We start from the raw sequence: 12967 nt of genomic DNA, 5'->3' as shown, positions 1-12967 counted from the left end.
ACAATTGAACTGTGATGATGTATGGTTTGCATAATCTTTTAATGAATTTTACTGTTTTAACTTCATAAATTAATTGCTTTTTAAATAACTTTTTGTTTATATTTCTATCAAAGTTTTTGTAGTTTTTAAAATGTGTTGTTTTTAATTATATTGTTGGCTCTCTTGAGTCCCATTATTGGGAGAAAGGCAGGACATAAATGAATAAAATAATTATCGGTCCAAATCACACTGCAGAAATAATCTAGCTTTAGACCACTTTAACTGCCCTGGCTCAATACTAGGGAATTCTGAGAACTGTAGTTTGGTGAGATATTTAGCCTTCTCTGTCAGAGAGCTCTGGTGCCACAATAAACTACAATTTCCAGGATTGCCTAGCATTGAGCCAGTCAGTTAAAGCAGTCTAAAACTGGATTATTTCAGCAGTGTGTTTTGGACTATCAGAAAAATACACCTTGTGCACACTACCCTGACAGCTGGAGCATTAGGTGCAATAAGACTGTTGAGTATGTGCCTCCTTACTTATTGGATAACAAGTAATTTTCTCTGTGGCCACTTGGAATGGTTCAGTTGGTCAGGAGTCCTTCACATATGGAGAAAGCTCCCAGGGGATTAATGTGAATCACTAGTTAATCAACAGACCACTTCCCTCAAAGGGTAAGCTCTGACACAAATGTCCAAATTGGGTGAGAAATGTCACAATTAATGGTGGAATGTGGTATGGTAAGAAGCATTTCCTTGTGGAGAATTGGGTTTTTTTAGTTAACTCAAGTAAGTTTTACTGATTCTGGGATTTCAAAATGCAGCAAGAAAACAGCTGAAATGGCAAGGTTATGGCTGCATATGTGCACATATACACATAGCTCTCACAGTACAGGGAAGGGGAAGGTCAAATGTCAATTTCTTGCCCACTGAACCAAGATCCACACAGTTGCTTCTCAGCAGCAAGGAAACACTGACCTCTCATGAAACTCTCAGGACCAGGCTTGCCTATCTCATCCTAAAATAATAAGCCCAGTTCAATACATACCCAAGAAGCCATTGACCATTACTGTGCCCATATTGAGAAGATACTATTAGCCTGCATGTTTTAACAACCATTCTCTTATTCCTTATGTAAAGCAACACAGAGGCAGACATCGCTGGAAGAGCAGAAAAGGTTTTCAGGTGTGATGGTAGATTCAAGAGATGACCAGCTTCCTGGAAACTTGTAGAAGAAGAGACACATTCTTGCAAGGGATGGGCAATAACTACCATTGTCCGCAAAGATACATGTACAGATTCCCAAATGAACATGCCAAACAATGTCCAGCTTCACACCACTCTCCATGATGAAATTCACTGTGAATGAGCAAGAAAGCATGGCTTCTGCACCAGCTTCAAGACTATTGGAAATAAAGCACAGGAGGAGATCCAACTGAAATGCACTTTTTTCTTTCAAGAGTCTCCTACAAACTCTCCTGCAGAAGAAAGTTGCTGTTTCAGGAGAGATAGCAGATGCATTCCTAATTCTTTGCCTTTTTTCAATTGCTACTGTGAGAATCAACTTGCTGATCAGTAGAAAGCCCAGGCAGCTGATTCCAAATCTTAGAGCATTGGACCACTTGGTCAAACAGCAATAAATGATCAGCCTTGAAGCAGCTAAAAGTTTGTCTTCTTCCACAGAACAGACTAACATTGTTCCCACAGCGACTACATTCAGTGTGCAAGATTGAGGCTGACCCATTTCTACACAATGTCCTCTCCTGTCAGTCTCCTGGGTGAAGTTTTCACTTCATATGCCTCACCTGATGTCCCTGGACTAGTGATGGTGAATTTTTTAAAGACCAAGTGCCCAAATTCAAAGGTGTTTCCGCACCAGCTGTTACCCAGTGCTGGGGGGCGGGACTTCTGGGGGGATAAGACTCCCGCCTTCTGGGAGTGGGATTTCTGGGTTGGGACTTTCCCAGAGATGCCTGTTCCTCTTCTTCCCCCACCTTCCCGTACCTTTAGCTGTCTCTGGGAAGGCAGCTGAGGGCCCGAAAGGGAAGGGGAAGAGGAGGAACAGGTGCATGCCTGTTCCACCTTTTTCCCCTGCCCTCCCATCTCTGCATGCCTTCATAAATGGCTTCACGTGCCAGAGAGGGTGTGTGTGCCATAGGTTCACCACCATAGCCCTAGACCCTTTAATATAGAGGTCATCATTCAAAACGTGTGTTGATCAACAGCCTATTTATGTGATTAGATACCAGTACTTATCCAGTATTGAGATTGTGTTCTGTTCAATATATCTGATTAAGCTAACTAAAAGTGATTCAATGTAGCAATGATTTAATAATGGTTAGAGCAGTGGTCCCCAAACTTTGGCCTTCGAGATGTTTTGGACTTTGGTTACCAGAATTCCCAAATGTTGGCCAAACTGACTGGAGCTTTTGGGAACTGAAGGCCAAAACGCCTGGAGGACCAGTTTGAGAATCACTGAGTTAGACGATGTTGAAGAAGGTAGGAACATTAATCACAAAATGGCTTTTTTTCTGGAGTTTTCGAAGGTGTGACTTTGCCAAACCCATATCTAAAATGAAATTAGAACAGCCCAAACTCCAATAATTACAAAGGTTAGGCTCATGTAATCAAATCCCTCAGTCTAGAAACCTATGACAAGAGATATCATTTCATTACCTGGAAAAAATAATGCCCTCATATTCAGTCAAAGATTTCAGACTAAAAAATTTATTCAAAGAAAAGTTAATATAACAAATAAATTAGATTGACAAAGATTCCACTGTGTTGTTAAGTACATTCTATATAGTCACGAAGCAACTGGCCAGTAGCATAGTGTCACAAAAAGTCTCCTTTCCAGCCTCTGGAATAGACACATCTTCTACAGCTGCTTCCAAAACATTTTGGTTCAATCTCAATCTTTCAGCCCCAAAGCAGACTAAGAGAAAAAGTGGTTAGCAAAAGAGACAGAGAAAAGAAGAGGACCATTAATTAACTACATCTCAGAAGCAACAATACGGGTTTTTCAAAAACATTAGAGCACAATATAATCATCATGGAATTACACAGCAATTTGGGCTTTCATCTGTCTTAAACTACAAACCCAATACACACTTTCCAGGAATTAAGACCTAGTGTGCATTTAACATGCAGAATATGACTTCATGTTTGATAAAAGGTTGATATAAGAAACAAATATACTTTTACAATATATGCACAGGCATGTCTCAAGCATACACAGGCGTGTGACAAAACATAAACTCAAATATTTTTTCCAAAAAAATGTATCACACACACAGACACATATACATACACACATATGCAATGCAATGGGTTAAATCTACAGATCTGAGGCCCACAAATAGGACAGGCCCACTGTATGTCCTGCACTTTAAGAGGACTACTAGAACTATAACACTGTAATTTAAGTCTTGTAGTATGTTGGAACCGTACAATCTCACAACTGTCTCCTCAGACACAAGTCTCTGTTAGTTCAAAGAAACTTACTCCCAAGTAATCAGATTTCCCAGACTTGAAGAATATAATCTAAAACTCAAATTATCACCTCCAAGCTAGTAACAAAATCATGTTGTCCATTCCTTCCTTCAGCATGTATTATTTTTGAAGTAGCATTAACAATTGGAACACATACCTCAAAAGGGTTGGCTCAGGCATTCCAGGATCTGCACCTCTCTTAAAACCTGGTTATAACAATACAATATCAGGAAAATGATGATGAATATCTTAATTATAGAAGGAAAATATTATTTCTTTTACACAATAGAAGAGTTTCTTACAGATAGCATTAATGCATACATCACCCAGCAAAAATCCCTAGCACTTTACAGGACTGCATAATAACACAGTTAAGACCCCCTCAAGTTATGCTTCTCTTGTTCAAAATGAAACTCCAAGAGGTAGTCAGACACAGAGAGAACAATTAAACACTTTAGTCACATGAAAATTTAGAGGGACAGAAGGAGAGTGATCAAAAAATTTAGGAAGACTGGGGGAACCCCAATAAAGAACCTTTTGACATTCTGCCTTCACTTTCAGGAAACCTGATCACTTCTAAGTACCACCAGTAAGCCTTCTACTACTCAAAACAGAAAATTGTACTTATCTGGAAAGCAATTTTAATCATGTTCATCTTATATTACAACAATATATGCACTTGAAATTCCAGATTTCTATAAAATACAGAGCATAGAAAGGTAAAACACATATTATTGTCCAGCTAAATTAGCCATATTCAGTGTATAGCAACATCAGTAGCAAGTACATTTCTATACCACTTATCAATGAATTAGCACTCCCTAAACAGTTTACAATGTGAAAGCCAATTGCTTCCAATCAGCTGGGTATTCATTTTATCAGCCTATGAAAGGATGGAAAGCTGAGTGGACCTTGGAGCCCTCCTCTAGGATCAAACTTACAGCGTTGTGGCTACAGCACCAGCATTTAACCAGAGTTGATTTTGCTAGTTCCTTCTCCTGAAATATTGCCTACAGCACCAGGAATTAGCTGGCAGTCTCCCATCCAATTACTAACCAAGGATGACCCTGCTTAGCTTCCAAGATCAGATGATCTGCTGCCTTTGCAGTATTTAGACCTACAGAAGCATTACAAACACTTTTAAGAATCTGTCTTTCTCCTTTCTGCAGGCCAAAAGATGCACCCTTGGGAAGGAACATACCTCAAATAATCTAGTTTTTTAAATCTTGTTGACTCTGTTGTTGTTTTTGTAGTTGTTGTTTTTAGGTAGATAAAAAGGTAAAAAGTAGGATGTGTCATGTCAAGAGGATAAAGGATGGAAGGACAAGATTCTCACGTCTGGCATTTGGAGACTTCTGCTAATTATTACTATCTAAATACCAGCCAGCGTAGTACAGTTTAGTGGTTTGAACACTGGACCTATGACTCTGGAGACCAGGGTTCTCAGCCACGTAAATCCACTGGGTGATCTTGAGAAAGTCACGGCCTCTCAGTCTCAGAGGAAGGCAAAGGAAAATCCCCTTGAACAAATCTTGCCAAGAAAACCCTGTAACAGGTCTGCCTTAAGGATGCCATAAGTCAGAAATGACTTGAAGGCACACATCAATAATTGATTTTTTGGATGTTACTTGAAGCAAGGTGGCAGTTATCTGAGAGAAAGCTCCAGGAAACCCTCTAAATATACATATGACTAAGCTGCAGCTGTGACTGAGTAGGAAGGAAAGTGAGGCACTATCGCATCTGAATAATAACACATGGCTGGTCAATGCTACTGCTGCATTTTCATTGGTGGAACATCTCAGGCAACATAGCTATCTCAAAATTAAGTCAATGAGATGGCTTTTCTTGAAAACAAAACCAGCCCCTAGGCTTTTCATTTCTCTCTCTTGCCTAGCCTTTCTCAACCTTTTTACCCTGGAGGAACCCTTGAAATAATTTTCAGATCATGTGGCATCCATCCCTGCATAAATATTGCTATGTCTGCAACTCAAAACATGTTTTCCCCTGCAATCACAATCTCTCACAGAACACCTACGACTTCTAGGGGATCCTGGTTGAGAAACTCTGTGTCAAACAGCCAACAAGTGGAATTTGCAGAAGAATGCAACAAGGGCTTCCAAGAGTTGCCTGTTGTCAAGAAACGCCTCACGTTACACACGATCTTCTCAAGTCACTGAGACTTAGGATAGATCGAAGAATATAGGAACCTTCTCATAATGTGGCCAAGTACAACAGCCTCAGTCTGGTCATCTTGGCTTCCAGGTTGGGTCTCTTCTAGGGCCATTTGTTTGTCTTTTGGGGTGTTCAACTGACTCGGTCGCTCCCACCGGCATGGGATTGGTAAGGCCTGTTTTAGCGACTACCCCAAGATATGTATTGTGTACTGTGCATATGTACTGTATGTGTATGTATTGTGTACTGTATATCGGTGCTGTTTTAGCAGGTAAGCCGCTTCGATGGCCCTGCAGCAGAAAAGCGGGATAAAAATAAGTTTTATTTATTTAATTGATTAATTATGTTCTGTTTCCTGTCTCTGACTGTTTTAATTGCACTTTTATTGTAGCTGCTGTCATGCTGGAATTATGGTTGGGTTGTTTTAAAGGGGGAGAGGGGGAAATGGGACTTATTGTATTGTATGGTATTGCATGATTCTTATTATTGTAAGCCGCCTCGATCTTATAGGAGAGGCAGAGTCGAAGTAATAATAATAATAATAATAATTATTATTATTATTATCTACCGCCCTCCTTTAAAAGGCCCAAGACAGAAAGGCAGGGTCACAGAGCACTGAATACTTCCAGGGTATCAATTTCCTCACAAGTCAACTAAGAGCCTTCATGAAATCAAGGCATGAGGAAACCATTGATTGACGGTCAAAAGTGGGAGGGGCTTCCACGCCAAACGGCACGAGGCGCCCGGGAAACGGCCACGTGACCCGCCACGCGCCGCTCCACAGAACCATTTTATCGAATGCCTCTGGCGCGCGCGCGCTGCTGAAGCCCCGCCCCCTCCAAACACCACGCGCGTGCGCAGTGACAACACCAACGGCTGCTAACGGACAGTAGAGGTGGTCGCACTCCCCCCTCCAGGCTCTAGTCCAGTTCCATGTGTCTTCAGAAGGGGGGTGCCATGGCCTTCTTCCCCTGAGGCTAATTGCCCAAAGTTACTCAGTGAGCTTCCCTGGCTCAACCAGGATTCGAACCCTAGTCTCAAAGAGTCTTAGTCCCAACGCTCAAACCATTCCTCCACGCCGGCTCTCTAGACCAGCGGTCCCCAAACTGCACCCTTTAAGAGACGTTGGACTTCAACTCCCAGAAGCCTCAGCCACGTCGGCCAATGGCGTGGGATCCTGGGAGCTGGAGTCCAAAAAAATCCCTTAAAGAGCACTGACAGTGGCCCCCAAACTGCGCCCTTTAAGAGACGTTGGACTTCAACTCCCAGAAGCCTCAGCTGTGTTGGTCAAAGACGCGGGACTCTGGGAGCTGGAGTCCAAAATCCCTTAAAGGGCACAATTTTGGGGGGGACCACTGCTGTAGACCCCGCTGGGTACTGACCTAGATAGAGGACGACCGGGATGAAGCCCCACCGGATGGCGAACTGGCCTCCCTTGAAGAGGTGCTGCAGGCGCTGCTTGGCCTCTTTGCTCAGCTTCGGCATGGCGGCGGCGGCGGCGGCGGCGGCGACTCAGGAGGAGGAGGCCCGAAGCTACTGCGCATGCGGGAACTTGGCCCCTGCCGGGCGGGGCTTCAACTGAAAGCGGCGCCTGTCTTTGGGCTGCTCTCCTCCTCCTCCTCCCGAAGTAAGTGATGCTCCTCCAGGGGACCCCGCTTCTCCTCAGACACCTGCCTTTAGCCTTCGCCTGCTTCCCTTTAAAATGCTTTAAAGGCGGGATATAAAATAATAATAATAGCAATACTAATAATTAAATGGTTAATATATATATATATATCCATATTATTATTGTTATTGTGTGTGTGTGTATATATATATATATATATATCTTGTACTTCATCGGATGCAGTTATATAATTTATATAATAATTATATATAGATATAGATATAGATATATAAATTATGATTATAATGATAATAATGATAATAATAATATAGAGGGATCTTGTAGCACCTTTTAATCTAACCGAAAGGAAGAAGTTGGCAGCCAGAGCTTTCCTAGGCTTCAGTCTACTTCCTCAGATGCAGTTGGATATAATGATAATAATATAGATATAATAATAATAATAATAATAATAATAATGTAGAGGGATCTGGTAGCACCTTTGAGACTCACTGAAAGAAAGAAATAATGGGCAGCATGAGCTTTCATAGACATCAGTCTACTTCCTAAATGCTTCTGTTTAATTCTAGTTGTCTTGGTTTGGTTTTGGTTTTTTGGTTTTTCAAACTCAGTTTGTTGACTTTCTGCACAAAGGAAGCTAAATGGATGCTCCAGGTGTGACTGCTGCATAGATTTATGAGAAGCCATGGCAATGTGTTCACTTTTATTTTCTCTTCCATCCATGCTTATTGAGATAGAAAGCCCCAAGATCTTTCTCATCAGAAAAAAGGTCCAGCCTTATATTCAGAACAGGAAGGTTTTGCCCCATATGTTTCAATGTTCACTCATTCATATTCACCCCAACGCTTCTTGTCTTCTCTTTTGCAAGGAGATGTTAGATGTGGCGCTATCTCAAGGAAGAAAAGAGTGTGTAGATGAAACTCTTCAAGCACTTAAGGACAGACAAGAAGCAAAACTAAAAGGGGATAAAAACAGTGTTAGGACCCTCAACACCACTGTTTGGCTCAGGGACAAATAACTATTCTAACAAGCAATGCATAGAAATAGAAGACAACAAAAAATTAGAACAAAAGACCTCTTTCACAAGAACTGAGAGGTCAAAGGGAAATTTAAACCAAGAGTGGAGATGCTAGACCTCCAGCAGAGGAAGACACTATTGTAATGAGAAACTGTACGTTTGAAGAAATGGGTTTGCCACAACGTTTGATCATCCTGCTGTGTAACTTGTACTCAGGACAAGAGGCTGCCATCAGGAAAGAAGGCAGAGAAACAAAATGGATTCATATTGGGGAGGGAGTCAGACGCGGCTACATTTTAAAACCCTATCTATTTAAATTGTATACTGAACATATCATATATAAAGTTGAAATCGATGTGAGAATTGGAGGATGGACTTTCAACATTTTAAGAGATGCAGATGACAGCATACTAATAGCGAAAAATAGCAAAGGCTTGAAATGGCTGTTACAGAAAGTCAAGGAAGAAAGTGCAAAGCCAAAATTACAGCTGAACATTAAAAAAATGATAATAACCACAGCTGATTTGCATAACTTTAACGTTGACAGTGAAGACATTGAGGTAGTCAAAGATTTCCTATGCCTTGTCTCAATCATTATTCAAAATGGAGACTTCGGTTAAGAAATCAAGAAGAAGCCTAGGAACTGGAAAAGCAGCTAGGAGAGCACTAGACATGATCCTCAAGTGTATTGTATGTATTTGCTGTATTTCTCCCCCGCCGTTCAGCCCTAAAGGCTCTCAGACCAGCTTACAATTATTATCTTAATTAGACGGTTCCCTGTCTTCAGGCTTACAATCTAATAAGTGCAAAGATATATAATTGACTACTAAAGTCAGGGTTCTCCATGACAGTATATTTCTGATTTCTGTGTGTGGTTGTGAAAACTAGACAGTATAAAAGGTGGCAGGAAGATAATCAACTCATTTGGAATATGATGCTGAAGGAAAGTTCTGTGTATACCACAGATGGCCAAAAATACAAATATATGGATCCTAGAGCAAATCAAACCTGAATTCTCCCTAGAAGCCAAGATGACTAAGCTGAGACAGTTACATTTTAGACATATGAGAAGTCATATCTCATTAGAAAAGACCATGATGCTTGGCAAAGAATAATGCAGTAGGAAGATGCATAACAGATAGATATACTCAGTTGAAAAGGCCACAGCCCTGAATTTGCAAGACCTGAGCAGAGTTTTTGATAACAGGATTTCTTAAGAGGGCTTTCATTCAAGTTGAAGTTGACTTGATGGCAATTAAGAACAACAAGCACAAGCTGTCTCACCACTATGTTTCTTAACAGTATGTCCTTTCAGATACTGCATTTAAAAGCTTGTGTGCCTCATTGTTACTTGATAAGCCACTTTCTGCCTTGCTGAGTGTCAGCTGAGTATTTTGGAGAGGCTGAAACAGCTCTAAACTATTTATTTATTTATTATATTTATACCCCGCTCTTCAGAAATGCTCTCAAAATGACTTACAAATTATTAAATAGACAGTTCCCTGCCTTCAGACTTACAATCTATTGTCTATATTAGAATCCACAAACCCAGCAAAACTGGATCTGAAAGCTAGCAGTACTTATTCCTCCCTTCATACATTCAACATAGTGCAGTCTAGAGCTGGGTTAATTTGGAAACCTTTCAAAGGGCCTCCCACATGACAGCTATAGCATAAGAAAATGTATGATCTACTAAGAACAAGGAAATTACAAGCAAGAAAGATTAAAAACTGCTATGCTGGGAAAATAACATTTAACTCTAGGGAAAGCTATCATTTACTGTGTAGTAGTTTTACTTGGTGTAGTGGTTTGAGTGTTAGACTACAACTCTGGGGACCAGGCTTCAATTCTCAGCTCAGTCTGAAACCCACATGGATGACCATGGGCAATTCACATGTTGTCAGCCTCTGGGGATGACAATGGCAAATCTCCTTTGAACAGATCTTGCCAAGAAAAAACCAATATAGGGTTGCCTTAGAGTTGCCATAAGTCGGAAATAGCTTGAAGGCACACAGCAACAAATCTTGATACGCAGAGGAGTTGGGTGAAGGCAGTGTTAACTTGACATGTTCCATACTAATGCATGTGCAGAGATTTCTAGTTTTTTACTGTTTAATAGCAACAGTTCTTGTTTTTGGAAGTTACAAAAAGCAATATAGCCTTTTATGTTGGCTTCCAGTTTTGGTACTAACACCTTTAATTCTCACAAGGCTTTGCAAATCCTGCTGTAACAAGTGGGGAAGTGAACTAGTATAAAATGAGGTTTAAAATAAGCTATAATTTAGTTCAGTAAGGAGACACAATTGTCATGTTGTTTTATTATATTATTAATGTAGTTGTTCTTGCATAACATTGGGGTTGAAACAAGAACTTTTAAGAAAATACCAACTTAACTAAACTTCTGAAATATCAAAGAATGAGATTTTACATGAAAGTTTACTATCTTGCACAAAAGTACACCACTGAATTTTATTAGAAATGGTAATCTTAGACTTCCTGTTTCTTCCTATAGATTCTGTAATACAGGGTGCAGTTTTATGTCATCATCATGTTATACTTCAGGCAAAGGTACCTTGTGCTTGTCTATTTTTAATGTATCCATTACTAAATACTTTAAGTTTGTGTTACTGTGGAGTTTCTGGCCAAAGATGAAAACTCTTTAACTGATTACAGATATCTCTGTAGAGTGCTAGACACAGATATGATGGTTTAAAGGATTTTCTGAGGCCAGAACAGCAGAACCTGCTTCTGCAGTAGTTCAGTTTTCTTTACTAGATCTACAGAAACTTGCCCTTCTAAGAAAATTAATTGTGTCATTGTCTTCCATTCAAATTAATAATCAAGTTGTATAGGCCCCTAAAATTGGCCCAAATAATAGTGGTGTATTTGCAGGATTTTATCAGAACTTTTATACCAATTGCCAGGTAGCCTTAACTGAAAATGTATGGCATAGCAAAATCATTTGCTACATTCAGTAGGGCACAGTTCCAAATGGATTTGCCTATCTCCACCCCATCATCCTGATGAGCTTTAGCTGAGTACAAAAGTGTTAAAACTCCTTTAATCGGGACAAAATTGCATGTATTGGAGTGGTACTCTCAGTGGCCTTTCACAAGTATCTTCAGCAAATATTAACTTGTTTAAAGACCTGGGGGTGTCAATTGTTATTTTCAAAATGTAGGAACTGAGTGAACGATGCTGGAAGGGAAGTGGACCTAAAATAATATCGGCCTACATAGAGCTCTGCGTACTTTAATGATTACACCAACACAGGGACACATAAGCTGTTTAGTTTTGCACTATTTTATTTTGTGTTACAAACATACGCTATAGTAAAAAGTATAAATATTGTCTGCTCGATTTCATTTATGTTGTTCTTTTGTCGTTCAACAGGCTGTATGGATAACTGAGGACAAGCATTTCCTAACAAGAACATACATTAAGAGCAAAAAATATTTACAACTATGATTTCATGTTCTTCTAAAAATGTTTAAATGGTAAGGTCAAAAGGACATTTAAATAGATTACATTACTTAGACTACAGAGAAGCAAGATGACATGAGATGTGAGTGATAAAATAAGGGGAAAGTACATTGTTTCAGACTTGTCTTGACTACAGTTGGCTTTTAATGGGAACCCTTTATGGTAAATGGGTCAATATTTTATAGATACTGAAACAGATACTTTGATGTATTGTTTAATGCAAAGTAATAATGCATTATAGCTAAATTAGTTTATTGCTTTCTGGTTTTTATTTTTCATCCAAAACAATAAAGTTTACTTAGGATACTTCACTTCTGTGAATAGCATTTGTTCTAACAGTATCCAAATAAGACAGAGAAAACTGTAACTTCAGATAGTCTTTCTAAATGAAAAAGCATCCTGAATAGCTGACGTAACACTATGTGTTTTATTTCCATAATAATGTGTAAAAGACTAAAGAAAATATTTGCTGTTGCAGGATATGCACCTGGATTATTATCATCTTGCTATATTAAACATTAGCTTTATTGAATTTTGTATAATAATGATAGGTGAAGGTTTGCTGTAACTGCAAGAATTTCAGCAAATGAGGCAGAGTTGTTTAGCAAAAAAGATGAATTTTCAGTTCACCTTTAAAATAGGTTGCAAGGTCCTACTGCAATCTTCAACATACAAAGTACCCTTTCTTCAAAACCACTTTCTGCCCCATCAAGTTTTGTTTTTCTATTTTCAAAGAAATGCAGCTGTCAGGTCCCAGAGGAGGGGGAAAAATTAAAATAGCCCCTGGACCTGCTGAAGTTTCTGAGCCCCCCCCCCCCATACATATATAGTTTGTAATCAACTATTGTTATTGTTTAAAGTTCGCAGTGGAAGAACATTACAAATCTACCATGTATAGACATCAGAAAGTGTGCGTCATGTAGGCCTTGTATATAGCAGCAACTGGCAGTTGTTTTTTCCAGGGACTGGTACTATATTTATGCCCATAGACTACAACTGTTTCTTTCTTTTCTGAAAACTCACTAGGGACTGTCAGCCAATGGCTTGGGAACTGGCACATGTGCAGATGCACACCGCCATTTTATTCTACCAAGACTGAGACTGCGGACTCCAAGTCCATGAAAAGGGAGGGACCTTTTTATTACAATAATAATTCTAAACAGATTTCTCTCCACAAAGTTCAGTATTTTTCCCTCTGG

The 12967-nt window shown here is 39.7% G+C and overlaps 1 protein-coding gene and 1 long non-coding RNA gene across 2 annotated transcripts; one reads left to right on the top strand and one right to left on the bottom strand.

Annotated features, from left to right (window-relative positions):
* Window positions 1–2690: 2690 nt before the first annotated feature.
* Window positions 2691–7162, bottom strand: TOMM7 (translocase of outer mitochondrial membrane 7). The gene is made up of 3 exons (XM_089533093.1): window positions 7026–7162; window positions 3629–3677; window positions 2691–2914 (listed from the first exon to the last, which is right to left on the bottom strand). Exons 1-3 carry the CDS (start codon window positions 7126–7128, stop codon window positions 2899–2901), a joined length of 168 nt encoding a protein of 55 aa, XP_089389219.1. The 5' UTR covers window positions 7129–7162; the 3' UTR covers window positions 2691–2898.
* A 550-nt stretch (window positions 7163–7712) lies between these two features.
* LOC149309812 (uncharacterized) lies at window positions 7713–12232 on the top strand. Its single transcript, XR_016281851.1, has 3 exons — window positions 7713–7955; window positions 10798–10853; window positions 11679–12232. It is a non-coding gene; the product is annotated as an uncharacterized LOC149309812 (long non-coding RNA).
* Window positions 12233–12967: the final 735 nt, after the last annotated feature.

This window comes from Sceloporus occidentalis, unplaced genomic scaffold (assembly GCF_023333645.1).
Source record: "Sceloporus occidentalis isolate IW3139 unplaced genomic scaffold, rSceOcc1.0.p SCAF_7, whole genome shotgun sequence".
In the NCBI taxonomy this organism is placed as follows: domain Eukaryota; kingdom Metazoa; phylum Chordata; class Lepidosauria; order Squamata; family Phrynosomatidae; genus Sceloporus; species Sceloporus occidentalis.
This window is presented reverse-complemented; position numbering and strand designations above follow the sequence as displayed.